This window comes from Anabrus simplex, chromosome 2, assembly GCF_040414725.1.
Source record: "Anabrus simplex isolate iqAnaSimp1 chromosome 2, ASM4041472v1, whole genome shotgun sequence".
NCBI lineage: Eukaryota > Metazoa > Arthropoda > Insecta > Orthoptera > Tettigoniidae > Anabrus > Anabrus simplex.
This window is the reverse complement of record NC_090266.1, coordinates 676,917,994-676,938,665: the sequence shown is the minus strand read 5'-3', so window position 1 is coordinate 676,938,665 and position 20,672 is coordinate 676,917,994. Positions and strand designations below refer to the sequence as shown.

Below are 20,672 nucleotides of genomic sequence, written 5' to 3'. Positions count from 1 at the left end.
AAGGGCCTCCAGTGAGGGCGAGTGGTGTCCGCCGGGTATGGCATAGTGGTAGAGGATAGTGCTGTAGTGGTTTACAGGAATGTTGGAAAAGAACACACACTCAGTCCCTGACCCTAGAGAATTATATCATTTATGATTTAAATTACACAACCCAGTCAGAAATCTAAACCAAGGTCCAAAGGCCAAGACACTAACAACTCAGTCATGGAGCTGAAAACAACAATAACACATTGAAAGGAAAAAAGAAAGCAGGTGAGTAAGTCCTTGCTAGTATAAAAGAGGAACTGGCACCACATACAGTTCATAGCATCATAAAGGAGGCTGGTATTTTCAGTTGAATGAGCTCTACTGTAATTTTTCTGTGTAAACAACCATCCTACTCAAAATATTAAGAAAAAGGACAAGAAACAGAGTAAAGAACACAGGTATTATAACCAGAATAAACATAATTTTATTTGTAAACATGATACACAACTTTCAATACAGTGACAAATATTCGATAAGGAAGTAATTGACTCATAAGAATATTTCATAAAAAATACATGCATTCAAAAATCTTACTACCCCCCTCCCCCCCAACCCTGGCTTTTAAAAAAAATTACATTTCACTGGCTATTTTGCACATGTCCGCTGTGCAATTCTCACTCATACTACTAGGTTTAAACAAAAACATTCAACATTTTTTGACTTAATTCTTTTGAACCAAATTTGCAGGATAATACCTGCATAAATGACTAGGATACAAATAGGCTTTATAAAATAAAAAAAAACTATAAGATCTATAAGCAATGTCTTCAAGAATTGCAAATTGCAAGAGCTTCAGCGCAAAATGAAGTCAACAAAAAATATACATTTGTAAAAAGTGTCGCTTTCTCATAACCTAAAGATTTCGTTAGGTACACTTGCATGTTTGCTCCACTGAAAAAGAATTCTTTAAGGGAAAGAAAATAAATCCGTAGTTGTGCAAAGTTCAAGAGCACAAATTTCAAGTTACATAAGCCAAACTTTCATTCATTCACTCTTAACAAGTTCAACTAAAACCAATGGATGGCTAAACAGAACTATGAATATAGCCACTACATGATTCGCATGACTGGCTCGTTAAAATATAGCAGTTAAATAATATATATTTCATATATGAAATATCGGTGGCACTAATTTGTACAATTAACAGCAAATGTTCGGCATTCTAATGAATGTCACAAACTATCTTTATCACAGTCGGCAAATATTCTTGGTGGAAACATTTTCATCGAGGCTGAGAGAAGACATATCCATCCGTCTTAGGCACTACAGCAGTTCCTTTAGTACGTGGGGTAGCAAATACAGGATATGCCAAAGTTGTATTCAGGGAATCATTGTGCTCTTCTAGAGAGTTCTGCGCATAATGAAGCACCAAAAGTTTGAGGGAATCATAAATATTATAGGGCTCAGCAAAGCCATAACCACGATCTGTTTCATATATTATACAGTGGTTTGTAGTTCCATTGCACCTGAAAAAATAAAGAAAAGAAATTCTTCAGACACTCAAATTTAAAGATTTCCAGTCAAGATTATCTGTAATTTTTAATGTCAATGAATCTTGAAAGAGTTTATTCTCATCCATAAATCCTAATAATTGACTACTATAAATGTGTTTAATTTTATAACAGTCATATACAATGTCTTATGAATACCATGATAAAAATAAAAGCCTAGGAAGCATGAGAGAACCCACAGAAAGTAGGAATCATTTATAAAGGCCAGAACTTAATTAAGAATGATTATACATAAGTAGGCTTAGTTCTGATTAATTATTATGGTAAAAGGGGTGAAAAGTTAGGATGCAAGTTTCACCGAGAGGAAAAGTCCTCGCAGTTTTGATAATGTATTGATGGGGTGAAACTACCTCCTCAGGATCACTAAGTACCTAGGTGTTATTATCAGAAAAGATCTTAATTGGGGTAATTACATAAACAGGATTGTAAGTAAAGGTAACAGATCTCTTCATATAGTTATGAGGGTATTTCAGAGCAGTAGTCGGGATGTAAAAGAGAGGGTATATAAGTCACTGGTTAACACCCATTTAAATTATGGTTCCAGCAAATGGGTCCCTCATCAGGATTACTCGATTCCAGAACTGGAGATTCAAAGGAAAGCAGCATGATTTGTTCTGAGCGATTTCCGACAGTAGTGTTACAAACATGTTACAAACTTGGGCTGGGAAGACTGGGGAGTAAGGAGACATGCTGCTGGACTAAATGGTATGTAATACCAATATAGTTGGTCCGTTATTGGACATTATAAATTTTCCAGCTAACTCATTCCTGGTTGCCAGCGTGCATTGGCACTGCCGGTGGCTCCAAGTAGCCTACGCAGTGGCCTCCAGGGTATACACTAGCCATGCGTCTTGGTAGGTGTGCTATTTACCAACTGATGAGCCTAACTTAGCACACTGGGGCAAAATGCTGGCAACCAGGAATGAGTTAGCTGGAAAATTTATAATGTCCAATAACGGACCAACTATATTGATATTATAAATTTACTCATTCAGAAAAAAATTTGAAGGTTCCCTGTGGGAATAAACTTTTTTTTTTGCTAGTGGCTTTATGTCGCACCGACACGGATAGGTCTCATGGCGACGATGGGATAGGAAAGGCCTAGGAGTTGGAAGGAAGCGGCCGTGGACTTAATCAAGGTACAGCCCCAGCATTTGCCTCGTGTGTAAATGGGAATGGGAAACCACGGAAAACCATCTTTAGGGCTGCTGACAGTGAGATTCAAACCCACTATCTACCGGATGCAAGCTCACGGCCGCGCACCTCTAACCGCACGGCCAACTCACCCGGTACAAAACCTTTATCATAAATGGTATGTTCCGACCTGTCAGTAGAGAGATGGTGTGTAATGATATTCATAGAGCAATAAGCTTGAATGCCATTGTTAAAAGTAGGAAAGATAAGAAAGATAAGATAAAGTTGGAATTGACGAGGACAATTTGTGGCAAATATTAGTTTACAGGATTATCGATTGGAATAATTTAACAAAGATGATGTTAGATAAATTGCAAACATCTTTGAAATCATTTAAGGAAAGACTAGATTAAAAAAAAAAAAACGAATCTGCCAACTCGGCGACAGCCCAAAATTCAGGTTAGTGGCGACTGATTGATTGATATGTTATACCCTACGTGCAATTACTGAAAAACCTATAGTGAAATTCCTTCAGGCTGTCTGAAACATCATCAACACACTCACTCACATTCTGTGTGTGGGGTTTTTTTTTTTTTTTTTTTTTTTTTTTTTTTTTTTTTTTTTTTTTTTTTTTTTTTTTGCCGATTCAAGTCCTGGCTGTATAAATATTTCATTTGTATATTGGCAGCTTATGCTAATAGGGTATAAATGAACCAAGCTCAGATGCACACTGAAACTAAAAACATTCCCGGGCTTACAGACTGTAGTCCATAATTGTGTGGAGAAGAGTTTGGTGTACAAAACTCAGATCTTATCCTGTCAGGTGGAATGTATCAACTGATAGGAAGGTTATGAGTGTAACCTTGACCGAGTAGCATGCAGAAAGGTGCATATCGGTCAGAGCGTGGTGACGACTGTCTTCTTATATGGCTTATAGTGAGTGGAGAGCCTTAGCATGTGACCACGAGAGGGACGACTCAAGGCTAACCAGGACACCACAAGTGCAACCTTGAACATTCTACTTAGGGAGTAATGAACTAATAATTATCACCTAGATATGAACTGAGACATCCAATGATTGATCTCCAGCATATCACACCTCTTAGGATATGAAGCAATATACGTGGACTGCAATCAATTTAGAGTCTCCCTTATTTTATGAACCAGGAAAGATGAGTTAAGTATTTTCCATGCTGCTCGATAAGACATTAAATAATATTGTTGGATCTTATTTTAATGTGTTGAATTAGTTCCAGCTTTTGAAGAGGACATTTAGTGGAGCACGAGGACAGCATTCAACGGAACTACAGGACATCCTCATGCCAGCTTACAGTGGAAATAATTCAACGATGCAGAGGCCTCCAACAAGGGACTTTTCTGCTACAATGAATGGCTGAATGAAGATGGAGACATGACAAAAAGGCAGATCATCCGGAGAAATAGATGACTAGACATGGTAATCAACGTTCATCTGGTACATATTTGTCAATTTTACCTTTCTTTTCCATAGAAAATAGAATGATCTCTTCTCTAGTAGTAATATTTTCTATTATTTAGAGATATTTATAGGTTTCTTTCTATTTCAAACTTTACTTAGGTGATGGTAGATTTGTGCATGACTGTGGTAGTCTTGAACTGAACAGTGTGATAGTTGAGATAATCTATTTCAACGTATTCATATGCAATGTTGTGGATTTAAAATAATGCAACTAAAAATCAATTACCTCTTCAATAATTAATTAATTTATTAATTTAATCACATTATGTCGGGAGCGATACAGGAATTTTCATGGAGTAACATATGGAGTAGAACTCATCTTTTCACTGGGTTTTTACAAGGTAATATTACATACACCTTGTCATCATCTTACTTTTCATTACTTTAATGGGATAGTTTTAGGAGCATAATAATCATTTATGTTAACCTTAATTAACTCACTGGGTTAAAAAAGTGCTGATAAACAAGGCTGACAGTTTAAATAAGGTAAAGTATTAGTGCCCAATTTATTAACATTTAGCTGGTGGAATAGACAGTATGGGGTGAGAGCCGATTATTCATGAATTTTGAGCAGTGAAAGTGATTATATGAATTTATAAAATGATGTTCAAAGAGCACGTGTTGCGAGGTGAATGCAACCAGTTACGAGAAATTGAAATTTTGTGAGAAAGATAAGAGTTGATGTTCTCCAATGTCATTTCACATTTATGGTCGATGACGTTGACATTACCTCTCAGTGCTAAGAAGTGATTCTTATATTAAATGACCACAAGCCTAATGAGAAGAGATGAATTTTCAAGAGGTATTGATTGCGTTAAGGTCTTTGACAGGTCAAAGAGGGTTGTAAATTAAATAAAAATCAGTATTAAAAATAAATGAAGCTAATGAACTCCTAAGTCAGAGATTATAATAATCATGTGCCTTGTGTGTGCCTTGTACGGGATATATGTGCCTACTACTTCTGTGCATGTCAATGTCTTGTTGCACGATGTGATATTTTGTTGCTGTTTATTCTGTTCTTCCTGTGTTTTGTCATTGTGGAAGGATTATTTTATCACTGAAAATTAGAATTTCTGATGTTGTGGGAAGAAATATAATTTTATGACGACGAACATAAGAGTAGAAATGATTTTTAATGAGTTAAAGATCGGGCATTTATGCAGCGATATTAATATATTCATGGAAGACAGCCAAAAAAATGAAGGGAACCAAAAGTATACTAATAATTTAACAAAAAGATGAAAATTAATGAAACAATAACTGGGGTGTTCTAGGGAGCGGTGATAAGGGTACAGGGATTTGGAAGTCAAGTAGGGATGACATAAAAATGTTGGTGTTGAACTGTAGAGGTATTGTAAAGAAAGGACTAGAATTAAGTAATTTAATATATATACCTTAGAATCATGGCTGAGAAATGATATAATGGATGCAGAAATTTCTCACAGAACTGGAGTGTGTATCATAGGATAGGAATGGTAGGAGGGGGAGTATTAATTCTGGTGAAAGAATAATTTGTAAGCTATTAAACAGTTAAAGATTAAAAACATGAAATTCTAGGCATAAGGCTCATCTCTAAAGATAATAGGCAACTTGATGTCTTTGGAGCGTACAGACCGGAAAAGGGTAGCGCTGACGCTGAATCAGAATTATCTAATCAGTGAAGTGGGAAACGATATGGAAAGGAACACGATTGTAGCGGGTGATCTCAAATTTACCAAATGTCAATTGGGAAGGTAATGTGAATGACAGGAACATGACCAACAAATGGCAAATAAGTTAATATGGGAAGGACAGCTGATTCAGAAAGCGATGGAACCAACTAGAGGGAAGAATATTCTGGACATGGTGCTGGTAGAACCAAAAGAGCTCTACAGAGAAACCGAAGTAATAGATGGTATTAGTGATCACAAAGCTGTTTTTATCATAGTTAAAAATAAATGTGATAGAAAGGAAGGTCTTAAAAGTAGGACTATTGGGCAGAACCATATAGCTGATAAAAGAGGAATGAGGGAGTTTTTAAAACGTAACTATGATAGGTGGAAAATAGTAAATATAAAATTTAAACAGACTCTTGGATGGATTTAAAGCAATTGTTGAGGAATGTGAAAACAGGTTTGTACCTTTAAAGGTGGTAAGGAATGGTAAAGACCCATATAACAGAGAAGTAAAGAGACTAAGAAGGAGGTGCAGGTTGGAAAGAAATAGTTAGAAATGGCTGTGGAAGTAAGGAAAAATTGAAGGAACTTATTACATTACAAAATTGAATCTGGCAAAGAAGTCAGCTAAGAATAACACGATGGCAAGCATAATTAGCAGTCATACAAATTTTAGTGAAAAATGGAAGGGTATGTAAAGGCAGAAAAAGGTCTAAGAAGGACATTCCAGGAATCATTAATGAACAAGAGGAGTGTGTATGCGAGGATCCTCAAAAGGCAGAAGTATTCAGTCAGCAGTATGTAAAGACTGTTGGATACAAGGATAATGTCCAGATAGGGGAGGTGATTAACATTTAAAAAAGTTACCTATGATAACAACAACATCTACAATAAGATACAAAAGTTGAAAACCAGAAAAGCTGCTGGAATTGATAAGATTTCTGGGCATATACTAATGACAATGGGTTGGGATATAGTACCATATCTGAAGTACTTATCTGATTATTGTTTGCATGAAGTAGCTATACCAAATGAATGGAGAGTTGCTATAGTAGCTCCTGTGTATAAAGGAAAAGGTGATAGACATAAAGTTGAAAATTACTGGCAGTCAGTTTGACATGCATTCCACGTAAGCACTGGGAAAGCATTCCTTGTGATTATATTAGGCATGTGTGCGAAATTAATAACTGGTTCGAGAGAAGGCAATTCGGGTTTAGAAAGGTCATTCCACTGAAGCTCAACTTGTAGGATTCCAGCAAGACATAGCAGATATCCTGGATTCAGGAGGTTAAATGGACTGCATTGTGATTGAGCTATCTAAGGCATTTGATAAGGAAGATCATGGGAGACTACTGGGGAAAAAGAGCGCAATTGGACTGGACAAAATAGAGACTAGAAAACAGATCTCAGAGAATTAGAGTAGGCGAAACTTTACCTGACCCAGTATTAAGAGGGGAATTCTGCAAGGCAGTATTATTTTAACCTTTATGTTTTGTTATATATATAAACTAGCAATTACCCGCGGCTTCGCTCGCGTGGATTTCGTAATTTGATCAGAGTAATCGTTCTTCGGCATTGTACAAAGAGACTATCAGAAAATAAAGTATAAAAACTCACCCAAAAATTGAGTTTCATTTACCCCAGAAATTCTTTGTTAACCATGTTTTTGGTATTACCTCTTCGGGCTAAGACGACCATGCGACACAGAACTGTACATGCGACAAACAGTCTTCTCTCAAGTCAAAAAATAAATACATGTTTCCATATTTTTAAAGGGGATTCCAAATACCTATTCCCACATCAGTAACATATTCACTTTTTGAGATATAGGCCTACATAAGTATTTCCATAAAAATAATTCAACCCCTTGATCAGTCCTTCTCCTACCCCCATCTATGTGTATTTTCCGAAAACAAAAATTCACGTTTTCTTATTTTTAAAGGAGATTCCAAATATCAATTTTCCAGTCTGTTACATTTTCAGTCTTTAAGATATGAGTATCCTCATAAAAATAATTCAACTATTTTTCACTACTTCTCACCCCCTGTTAAGTGCCCTCTCCGAAAACAAAAAGGACTTTCCAAATACCAAGTTTCTTGTCCCTAGCATGTTGAGTTTTTAACATATAATGTAAAATGAAATGGAGTATGGGTTTTAGTGCCGGGAGATCTCAGGATGGGTTCGACTCGCTAGGTGCAGGTCATTTGATTTGGCTCCCGTAGGCGACCTGCGCATCGTGGTGAGGCCGAAATGATGATGAAGACAACACATACACCCAGCCCCCGTGTCAGGGAATTTAACCAATAATGGATAAAATTCCCGACCCTGCCGGGAATCGAACCCGGGACCCCTGTGACCAAAGGCCAGCACGCTAACCATTTAGCCATTGAGCTGGACAACATTTTTAATTTTTTGAAATATAAGTATCCTCACACAAAAAATTCAACTAATTTTTCAATTCATTCACCCTGTAACATCTTCAGTTTTGAGATATATGTATCCTCATAAAAAAGAATTAAACTCCTTTTTCTCCGCCCCCAAGTTGATCCCCCCCCACAAAATGCGTGTTTCTTTTTAAAGGCGATTCCAAATACTATTTTCACATGTGTAACATCTTTCGTTTTTGAGATATAAGTATCCTCATACAAAGTATTCAACTAATTTTTCAATTAATTCACCCCCCTTCCCTTAAGTGGATTTTCCAAAGACAAAAGATTACGTGTTTTTTTAGTTTGAAATAAAATTCCAAATGCAAATTTTCATGTCTGTAACATCTTCAGTTCTTGAGATATAAGTATCCTCATGAAAAAAATTCAACTCCTTTATCACTTCACCCACGCCCGTTAAGTTGGTTTCCCCCCCCCACCCAAAAAATGCATGTTTCTTTATTTTTAAAGGAGATTCCAAATACCTATTTCTAGGTCTTTAACCTTCAGTTTTGAGATATAAGATTCTCCAGAAAAAAATATTCTATTTTTTACTTCCTTTCACACTCCCCACTCAAGTGAATTTTCCAAAAACAAACAGTACCTTACTCGTTTCTTTAAAAGAGCTTCCAAATGCCAGTTATCACTTCTGCAACATCTTCAGTTTTTGAGATATATGTATCCTCGTAAAAGGAATTCATCTCCGTTTTCATCCCCCCTCTACCAAGTTTATTCCCCCCCCAATGCGTGCTTGCGCGTTTCCTTATTTTTAAAGCAGATTCCTAATACCAGTTTTCACGTTTTTAACATCTTTAATTTTTTCGGTATGTATACATTCTCATACAAATAATTCAACTAATTTTTCAATCCTTTCACCCCCTACCCCCGTTCAGAGTCTTTTCCGAAAACCAAAGAATACGTGTTTCCTTATTTTTAAAGAAGATTCCAAATACCAATTTTCACGTCTGCAACATGTTAAATTTTTGAGATATACTGTAGATACGCTCATTTTAAAAATTCGACCCTTTCTCCAGTTCCCCTCAAGTGGATTTTCCGAAAAAAATATTTATGGTTCTTTACTTTCACAGGAAATTCCAAATACCAGTTTTCAAATCTGTAATATGTTACCTGTCTTAGATAATTTGGAGATATAGTATCTTGAAAAATTCACCCCACTTGTCACTCCTGCTCACCCCTATTCATCGGATTAACCAAAAACACAAAAATACATTTTTCTTTATTTTCAAAGGAGATTCCAAATTTCAATTTTTACATCTGTAACATCTTCAGTTTTTGAGATATAAGTCTCCTGATAAAAGGTGTTCAAACTCTTTTCCCCCATTTTTCGTCCCTCTTCATGGGATTTTCCGAAAACACAGACATCCATCTTCAGGGCTACCTACAGTGGGGCTCAAACCCACTATCTCCCAGATGCAAGCTCACAGTCACACACCCCTAACCGCACGGCCAACTTGCCCGGTGATATGAGTAAAGGAGTGGAATCAGAGATAAGGCTTTTTGAGGATGATGTTATTCTGTATTGGGAAATAAATAAGTTACAAGATTGTGAGCAACTGCAAAATGACCTTGATAATGTTGTAAGATGGACAGTAAGCAATGGTATGATAAAGTGGGTTAAAATTTTGGTTGTGTGTTTCACAAATAGGATAAGTCCTCTCAATTTTAATTACTGCGTTGATAGGGGTGAAAGTTCCTTTTGGGGATCTCTGTAAGTACCTAGGTGTTAATATAAGGAAATATCTTCATTGGGGTAATCAAATAAATGGGATTGTAAATAAAGGGTACAAATCTCTGCACACGGTTATGAGGGTATTTAGGGGTTTTAGTAAGGAAGTAAATGAGAGGGCATATAAGTCCCTGGTAAGACCCCAACTAGAGTATGGTTCCATTGTATGGGACCCTCACCAGGATTACTTGATTCAAAAACTGGGGAAAATCCAAAGAAAAGCAGCTCGATTTGTTCTGGGTGATTTCCGGCCAAAGAGTAGCATTACAAAAATGTTGCAAAGTTTGGGCTGGGAAGACTTGGGAGAAAGGAGACGAGCAGCTGGACTAAGTGGTATGTGATAACGGGCCAACTATATTGGTATATTAATTGGTATGTTCCGAGACATGGTGTGGAGTGACATTAGTAGACAAATAAGTTTGAATTGTGTCTTTATCTTCATATTGTGATCTTTCCTGCTTATAAAGTTGGAATTCAAGAGGAAAATTTGGGGCAAATATTAATTTATAGGAAGGGGAGTTAGGGATCAGAATAACTTACCAAGAGAGATGTTCAATAAATTTGCAACTTCTTTGCAATCATTTACGAAAGGTTAGGAAAATTAGGAAAATAACAGATAGAGAACCTGCCACCTGAGCAACCGCCCTAAATGCAGATCAGTAGCGATTGTTTGAAAATAACAAACTAGATACAGGGTGGATAAATTGTTAAATGTCAGAAATTGTTAAAACTGACCAAAGAATCTAAATAAGACAGAATTTAAGTGTAATAAACAAAGATCAATTCAATGTTACTGTATGATGGGCTCAAGAATGAGTTTAATAGAGGAATGAATGATAGAAGTTAGTATGAATAATTAATTAATTAATCCTCAAACAAGGCAGAAAAATGAACTAAAGAGTATATGACCTATGCCATCTAAGTTTTAAATAGTTATTTTTAATCTTTAAAGGGGTTCAGAGATAATTTAGGTGAATGATTAATATGAATTTCATGATTGTGTAGGATTAAAATGGTCAGATTTGAGAATTGTACAGTCACGTATCTGAATTAAACTTGGTTCAAGTTAGTGAGAGCAATTATGGCAATGTTATTTCAGAATAAACTGATATTTTGATTATCAGAGTATTATTGACTTGAGCTGAGCCTAGTCGAGCACAATATTAAGCCATTAATCATATGTGTAAAGTTAATTAGATGCAATTAAAAGTGTTATTTAGAATGTCAGACTATGGAGGTTACTTTTATTTGTTTTACTCCTTCTGGATAAGGAATTCATTATTTAATTTATCACCAATTTCAGTTTATCACTAATAACATGTATTAATCATGAGTACCAGAGAAAGGGGATGATGGCAATGATTTAATTTTATCATTTGCAAAGATGTAATTATACGAGTGTCTAAGGTTCAAAAGAATCTGACTGCCAATATCAATAAACAAGAACGAGATTTTATTGCATTTTGTGATTTTAAAATTTATTGTATCGTTATTAATAAATGTCAAGCCCATTGTTATTTTTGTGTGTCATTTTCCAAATGCCTTCCTTCCCTTTTCATGCCTCTAAAATTCTGAAATGGCCTCACACACGAACGGTCCACACTGGCTGAGCTTGGGTACAACGGAGAATAATACATACATACATACATACATACATACATACATACATACATGCCAATTTTACCACACAAAAATCAAGAAGAGAAAATTATGCAAGAATTCTATTTCAGAAGGAAGGAAGGAAGGAAGGAAGGAGGTAAGAGGAAGAGATAAGCACATCAAAAATGGGTACATGTAAACCATAATATTGTTTATTTAAGGTAAGCCTACAGTCCAGATAATTGTTCGTCCCTTTCTGCATTACTCTCTCTTCAAGGTCATCTGTTACTACTGTAATCCCCTATGAAACAAAATCTTTTTTTTAGTGTTATTGCTACAATGATACTTGTATTTTGCATATGTTGTAAAACTGACAAATTTGACCATTTCTTGGTGCTATATGGTCCGTACTGTCTACGACAATTATAATACTCAAGGGTCCTCCCTGGCAATACTTAAAATATACTCTCTCGAAACATGTACGTTTAATGCAGGCAACAACTTTGTTTGTCATTGTATATTTTAAGTATTGACAGGGTGGACACAATAAAGACCCCTCGAGTATTATAATTTGTTGTAAAATGGAACATGCATACCTCAAGTCACTCATTGCAGCTGGAACTGCTCTCCATGCCGTCCTCCACTGCATACATGTTATTGCCATCGTTGATTACCATGCATTTAGCCTACATGTTCATTAGTGTCAAAAAGTTTCAACTCACCTCTTAAATTCTCTATATATTCTTGAAACTGAACCTTAATTTAGATTTTATTGTATTTCTGATTTATTTCCTTCTGCCCATTCTGATCTATTACATACTAAAATATTACATTTAATGATAAATCATTATTTAGGTATTATGTAGTTATTTCAAGAGTGATGCTTACAATCTTCAGCCTCTGTGCACGAAACATCGACGTGGATGTTGTTGTACTACATCAAAGCATTTACGAACATTAAAAGACACTGCTGTCTTCGCTGATGAAATCAAGTGTTAGCTACAATGCAAATTACTTTCCATCCTTGCAAAATGTCTGTTGATCTGGACTTTTTTTCAACCGACTTCTCTTCAGTGGGCCAACTGCTCCAATTTTTTCAGGATAGAGACTCACTCTGTAAATCGGAAGATGAATAATATTATTTGCTTTACGTCCCACTAACTACTCTTTTACGATTTTCGGAGATGCAGAGGTGCCGGAATTTAGTCCCACAGGAGTTCTTTTACGTGCCAGTAAATCTACCGACACGAGGCTGTCGTATTTGAGCACCTTCAAATATCACCAGACTGAGCCAGGATCGAAACTGCCAAGTTTCTACGTCATGCCATCACTGCCCATTAATTTCAAAGGAGTGGGTGAAATTTACAACTGTTCCAGGTACGTCATGCAGCATGTGACCATGACATTGGACATGCTTTTCTCGTGCCTTCTCAGTGATGGATGCAATGCCCATTTGCTGGCGAATGGCATCATTTTTGACATGATGCAGGACTGTGATGCACATCGACCACTGGAGTGTATGCACCTCCATGATGTGTAATTGGAGCTCCGTAGCTTTCTTAGCTGGTCGACATTCAATACCCTATAAACCAAAAGGACGTACTACCATGCAGTATATTTTGGACACTTCTTGTCGTAGAGTATGCCTGCGACTTCCCTCCATCTCATCAATGCTGCCTTCTCTTTTTCACACTTCATCACCTATCCCACCATCAGTCTGTAGATGAGATCCTAGATACCTACCAAGTTTACAGTGTTAAGGTCTCTCCATGAATACGGACAGAGTCGTTGCTTGGGATGTTTTCCTGGTATTCGGTCTTTCTTTTTGTGCAGTACAAGACCATATTGTGAGAGATGGCTGTTTCAATCTTCAACTTAGCACTACAATCCTCTTTTGATGGTATCAGGAAGTGCGACATCATCTGCACAAAAGAGAGGCCAAGGGACACTGTGGAGCCTTGGTGTACATCGATTTTTACCGAGAAGCTATCCGAGATGCCGACAGCATGACATACATGGCTTGAAGTGTTCACGTATAGCATGTTGATTGAATTGATAAAGATATTTGGCAAATTGAGATATGATATAAATCTCAATATTCCTCATGCTCTCCTATGAAACCTTTTACTAGGTCTATATATTGAATCTAATAAATAATAATGGTATTGGCTTTACATCCCACTAACTACGTTTATGGTTTTCGGAGACGCTGAGGTGCGGGAATTTTGTCCCGCAGGAGTTGTTTTACGTGCCAGTAAATCTTCCGACACGAGGCTGACGTATCTGAGCACCTTCAAACACCACCGGACTGAGCCAGAATCGAATCTACTAATTGGGTTGCTTATCACAAGAATACCCCAATTGTTACCTCCATGTGTGGGGGAGCGAATTCTCTGATCTTCTACTCCTCAAGTGTTAAACAGCACTTTTGGGAGTGAAGATGCCGTTGAGCTCGGAGGATGCCGTTAGGGCAATAGCGTTGGTAGAAGACAGACACAGCTTGCATTATGTGGCTGAGTTGTTACAGTGTGCTCCATCATCAATTTCACATACCACGCAGAGGTATCGGGAACTGGGTTCATAGGCCAAGATCTGGTGGGAGGAAGTCAACTTCTGCAAGGGATGATCAGTTCTTGTGTCTTCAAATTCTGTGACCAACACAGTACTGCAGTTCAAGCCAGAAGTTGATTTGAAGAAGTATGAAGTCTGAGTGTCAGTGAAGTGGACACCGAGGGGGAGGTTACATGATGCTGAACTGTATTTCAGAAAGCCTACTACTGGCCCATGTTTGAGGCGTCAACATCAACAGAGTTTTCTACGTTTTGGTAGAGATCATAAGATTGATGAACAGTGGGGAACAGTTCTCTTTATGGATGAATCTTGGTTTAGCCTTAAATACACAGATGGACGAGAAAGGGTGTGGAGGAGACTTGGAGAAAGGTATTCTCCATGCAAATTTTCTTCACTGATAACTTTTAATGGCAGCTCTATAACAGTCTGGGCAGGCATCTCTTTGGCTGCCTGAACAGAGCTCATCTTCGTGGAAGGTGGGTCACTTACAGTTCATCACTACATTACAGAAATCCTGAAGAACATGTTTTTCCTTTTGGTGAAGATTTCCTGCTAATGCAGGACAATGTGCGCCCTGATGTGGCACGATATGTCCTTCAATATGTTGAAAAAGTAGGGATCCAACTGATGCAATGGCCTCCACGCAGTCCAGATCTCAACCCGCTTGAGCATCTATTGGACATTTTGGGAAGAAAAGTGCAGTCATCGTCCAGAGACAATGCAGGAGCAGTGGGAAATCCTTCAAGAAGAATGGCAGCTTATTCCTCAAGAGGACCTTGCAGCACTCATCAGGAGCATGCCTCAAAGGCTCAAAGCTGTGATTTGTACCAGAGGTGACAACACACGTATCTGAAAGTGTGTGTGCTGGCGCAGGAATGCAGTGCAATAACAACTAACATTTGAAAGGAAATGAAAATGAACTGTCCTTAAACAATGTTAAATTTTTACACAAACAAGGAAGAATTTAACAAGTTTTGTATTATTTTGTATTTTGGATTCAGAAGTGGAAGGTCAACAATAGAGCCCATTTTCATTATGAGACAACTAATGGAAAAGCATTGGGAGTACAGGAATGATATGGTGATGACATTCATTGATATTGAAAAGGCATATGACAGTGTCCCTAGGACGAAAGTTTGGGACAGTCTGGTGCAAAAAGGAATTGGACAGGGATTAATAAAAATGATCATGGCATTGTATAAGGAATGTTGTAGTTGCGTGCAAACACAAGTTGGCAGGACAAGTTGGTTCAAAATAACTAGTGGGCTGAGACAGGGAAGTGTTCTGTCACCAATCCTGTTTACAATAGTAATGGATGACATCATGAGAACAGCAAAAGCAGCATATGGAGGAAGAGAAATGAACATGATGTTATTTGCAGATGATATTGTGATTTGGGGAGAAGACGACAGGAAGGTTCAAGAACAGTTGAATGTGGTCAATGGGAAGATTGAAGAATGTGGATTCAAAATAAGTGCAGAAAAGAGTAAAACTCTTGTTATGACTAGAGGGGAGAAAGAAGGGAAAGGTCAGATTAGACTTGCAGACAAGCCCCTGGAAGTAGTAGAAACATTTAAATACCTGGGGAGTGAATTAATGGAGAATGCTCGACTGGATGCTGAGATTAGTAAAAGGATTCAAGCTGGAAGTTATTTCTATCATAGTGTAAGAAGCATGTTATGGGACAAAGATGTGCCAATGGAAGCAAAGGATACTATGTACAAGATGTATTACGTACCCATAACAACTTACGGAGCAGAAACTTGGACAATGACAAAGAAGGATGAGAGTCGAATACAGGCAGCCGAAATGAAATTCTTGAGGATTATGATACAGAAGAGTAGAAGAGACAAAATAAGGAATGAGAAAATCCGGGAAGAAATTGGAGTGGAAAAAATGAATGATAGAATAGAGAAAAGCCGACTAAGATGGTTTGGGCACATAAAGCGAATGAGCGATGAAAGAATGCCAAAAAAGGTGATGGAAATGCAAATTCAAGGAAGGAGAGGCCGTGGACGACCACGATTGAGATGGAAGGATACCATCCAACGCACCATTATAGACAGAAAACTGGACTGGGACACAGTGTTGGAGGAGGAGTGGTGGAAAGACCGAAGAAAGTGGAGAGGAACCATATTTGCCCCTACCCGGCTACAGCTGGATAAAGGGAAATGATGATGATGATGATGATGATGATGATGATGATGATGATGATGTATAATAATAATAATAATAATAATAATAATAATAATAATAATATTTTGCTTTACGTCCCACAAACTACTTCTATGGTTTTCGGAGATGCCAAGATGCCGGAATTTAGTCCCGCAGGAGTTCTTTGTACATGCCAGTAAATCTACCGACACGAGGCTGACGTATTTGAGCACCTTCAAATACCACCGGACTGAGCCACTCAAGCCTGGCAAGTTTTGTTTATCCCAGGGAATAATTTGCTGGAAAGTCTCATTTCTCCCAATGAAAGCTGCTCTGGATATGTCATTATTAGTGAGTTAAATGACAGTCATAAAGATAACACACACAAGTTAGTCATCGATTTTAATAAAGAAAATCACTTTCTTCGTAAAGTCTGAAGTGTTGTGTTCTTTTGCTTGTCAGTGTGTATGAAATATCACTAACCAGCTATGTAATTAATAACAAGAACTGGAGTTTTCTTAAGGCAGGTTTAAATGTTTTGACGCTAATGTATATGCACTACCTGATCAAAAGTATCTGGACACCCCTATGTAATGCGGACTTCAACCTCAGATGTCACGAGAGGCAGACCCGCCAGTATAAAAGGAGGCGGAGAGTATTGTGGTGTCAGTAGAGAAGCAGTAACAGCAGAATGGGTTGGTAAGGAGAGCTCTGTGACTTCGAACGTGGATTAGTCATTGCATGTCACCTGAGAAACGGATCCATCATGGACATTTCAATCCTTCAAAAGCTGCCCATGTCGAATGTTGGTTATGTGATTGTGAAGTGGAAACGCAAAGGAACAACCGCAGCTGAACCAAGACCAAGCAGACCTCATTTAGTAATGGTGAGAGACTGTCAGCATTGTAGAGGAGGGTTTTAAACAATTGTAAAAAAATCAGCGAATCACTTGTAAGTTCCAAAGTGCTACCAGCAGTCCAGCCAACACAATGACTGTGCGTTGGGAGTTAAAAAGAATGGGGTACAATGGTCGAACTGCTGCTCATAAGCCAAACATTTCAGTAGTCAATGTTAAGCGACACTTGAGATTGTGTACAGAGTGACACCACTGGAATGCGGATGACTGGAAATTAGTGAATTGGAGTGATCAATCACGCTATACCCTGTGGCAATCAGATGGAAGGGTTTGGGTTTGGTGAGTACTTACTTACTCCTCGGCGCTACAGCCCTTGTAGGGCCTTGGCCTCTCCGACGATTGTAGCCCAATCTTCACGATCTTCTGCACGCCTCCTCCATCTTCTTATTCCCATCTTTCTTAAATCCTCCTCCACATCATCCAGCCATCTTTTCCGGGGTCTTCCTTTCCATCTTCTACCACCTGGATTTCCTTTATAGATCTTCTTGACAGCCCTATTATCTGGCATTCTCTCCATGTGTCCCAACCACCTTAATCTGTTGCTTTTTATTTCGGTTACGATACTTGGATGTCCATAGAGTTCTTCCGATTCCTTGTTTTTCCTTATTCTCCACAATTCCCCTTCCTTCACTGGGCCAAAAATCTTTCTCAGTAATTTTCTCTCCCATCTGTTCAACAGTTCTTCATCTACTTTGGTCATTGTCCATGTTTCAGAGCCATAAGTTACCACTGGTCGTAATACTGTTCGATAGACTATCAACTTTAATCTTCTACCAAGGCTGCGTGATCCAAACACTTTCAATAAATCTAAGTAAGCCCTATTGCCTGCAGCAATCCTCGCTTTTATTTCCTCTTTCATGTCATTATCTTTTGTCACCAGCACTCCTAAATACTTAAAACTTTTCACATCTCTCTCCCATTTAATTTTATGCACTCGTCTTCCCTTACTACGGTCCTCCTAGATGCAAACAGGTAATGAGTTTTGGCATTATTCACTCTTAGAACCATTTCACCTCCTTCTTTTTCTAATCTATCCAGTCCTTCCTCTAGGTCTTTCAATCTTCTAGACAGCATATCAACATCATCAGCGGGCCGATGACCTTCGATGTTAGGCCCCTTAAAACAACAAGCAACATCATCAGCATACGCCAGATTCTGTGTTACACAGTTGAACAGCGTACCGCCTGGATTACTGACCTCCACCTTTCTCATCACACGCTCCAAAACCACATTGAAGAGCAGGGTAGATAACACATCCCCTTGCCGCAAACCTTGGTTTACTTCAAACTCTTTAGTAAGATTTCCTTCTATTTTAACCATGCATTTAGTACCTGTTCGGGTCATTTGTACCAGTCTTATCAATTTAGTTGGGAACTCCATGTCCATCATTGTTTGATACAGTTTCCTTCTCTTCACACTATCATAAGCCTGCCGAAAATCCACAAACAGCTGATGCACATCCACATTATATTCATAGCATTTCTCCATTATTTCCCTGACAGTGAAGATGTGATCTGTTGTTGATCTACCCTGTCGAAAGCCACTTTAGTAGTCTCCTAGTATCTGCCCAACCAGTGGAGTGAGTCTCATAGACAAAACTTTGGCTAAGACCTTATAAACCACACTAAGCAAAGATATACCTCTATAATTTTCACAATATGCTTTATCTTTCTTCTTATGCATTGGGCAAATAATTGCTAAGCTCCAATGCTCTGGCATTTGTTCTGTTTCCCAAACTTCCACAATTAGCTGGTGAACAAGTTGCGTCAACTGTTCACCCCCCGTATTTAATCATCTCAGCTGAAATGTTATCACTTCCTGGAGCCTTATTATTCTTCAAGTACTTAATTGCCGTCCTCACTTCTTCTACAGATGGTACAGGCAATGGTTGTAAATCTAGGCTAGGATCCTGCCAAGGCTGCCCATCCTCTTCTTCCAATCTCACCGTCTCTGCAGCCACATTCAACAGTTCACTAAAGTATTCTGCCCATCGGTCAAGAATCCGGTCTCTTCCCCCAATCATGTTTCCTTCTTTATCTCTACAGAATACAGCATGTGGTTGAAAACCTTTCTGTACGTCCTTTATTTTCCCATAGAACTTCCGTACTTCTTGCATATCATATTGTTCCTCCAAATCTATAATCCATTTCCTCTCTGCCTCTCTCTTCTTTCTCCTACAAATTGTCTGCCTCTTTCCTCTTCTTCCTAAATTATTCTACATATGTTCTTGTTTTCCTGCTAAACATTTTCTTCCTTGCTCCATTTCTCTCCTCAACTGCTCTTCTGCAATCATCATCAAACCATTCTTGCCTTTCAGTCTTTACCTCCACTCCTAGTACTTCATCCGCAGTTTCCTGCAATGCATCCCTCAATAAAATCCACTTTCCTTTGATGTTTTCCACTGCCCAGCTTTGTTGTTTAGCCTCCAATTTCTTCTCCATCCTGCATTCATATAGTTTCTTTATCTTTCAATTTTGAGACCATATATCTCCTTGGAGCTTTCCCTTTCTTAACAGATTTGTAAGTTGCAATACGTTGCCTGTATTTTAGCCATACCAAGTAATGGTCCGAATCACAATCAGCTCTCCTGCAACTGTCAACTTGTAGTATGTCAGATGCATGTCTCCTATCGATTACTACATGGTCTATTTGATTAAAGGTGACACCATCTGGTGAACACCAAGTGGCTTTTCGTATATTCTTCCCCTGAAACCATGTACTCTTCACCACCATCGAGTTTCCCATGGCAAAATCAATTAGCCTCTGTCCATTATCATTTGACTCATCATGCAAACTTTCCTTCCCAACTGTCTCCCTATAGGCTTCTTCTTTACCCACTTTAGTGTTGAAATCTCTAAGTATGATTTTTACATCTTGTCATGGGATGCATTCTATTTTTTGTTCCAATTGTCCATAGAACATATCTTTCTCTTCATCTTACACACAAGGTTGATACTGAAAAAATGGGCCTTCATCCTTTGAGTGCATATTCTTTCATTTACAGGTTTAAAATTCAAAACTGCTGACTTATATCTGTCATCCACTAGGAAGCCTGTGCCACCTATTGTACCTCGAGCTCCGCCACTATGCAGAACTGTATATCTACCACTTCTAAAAACACCATTTCCTTTCCATCTGACTTCCTGAATTGCTGCTATTCCAATATTATATTTCTCCATTTCTTGTTTCAGATTGTTTAGGGCTCCTGGTTTATTCAGGGTTCGTACATTCCAGGTTGCTACATACATATCATATTTCCATTTGCGTCTTCCATTTTCTTGCGTGGGTCATTTACCATTATCATCAGTCCGGCTATTCTTGTCTGCGAGTTTCGTAACAAGTTGTTTTTCCGATATAGGGTTGTTAGCCCCATGATCAACCCCCAACCTGGAGGACCAGGGTATCCCTCTTAGTCTGGCCTATCACCTTTGACC

At 38.1% G+C, this 20,672-nt stretch overlaps 1 protein-coding gene across 4 annotated transcripts in view; it reads right to left on the bottom strand.

Annotated features, from left to right (window-relative positions):
* Positions 1-456: 456 nt before the first annotated feature.
* The window catches only part of Pi3K21B (phosphatidylinositol 3-kinase regulatory subunit alpha), a 919,547-nt gene continuing 899,331 nt past the window's right edge, over positions 457-20,672 (bottom strand). For 2 of the 4 annotated variants that reach the window (XM_067141251.2, XM_068226250.1), the window contains one exon: positions 458-1,493. In XM_067141251.2, the coding sequence (XP_066997352.2) occupies positions 1,250-1,493 (244 nt within the window). In that variant the 3' untranslated portion in view covers positions 458-1,249. Of the gene's footprint in view, positions 1,494-20,672 lie in introns of all 4 variants that reach the window. The other 2 variants (XM_067141250.2, XM_067141252.2) reach the window with 2 other exon arrangements.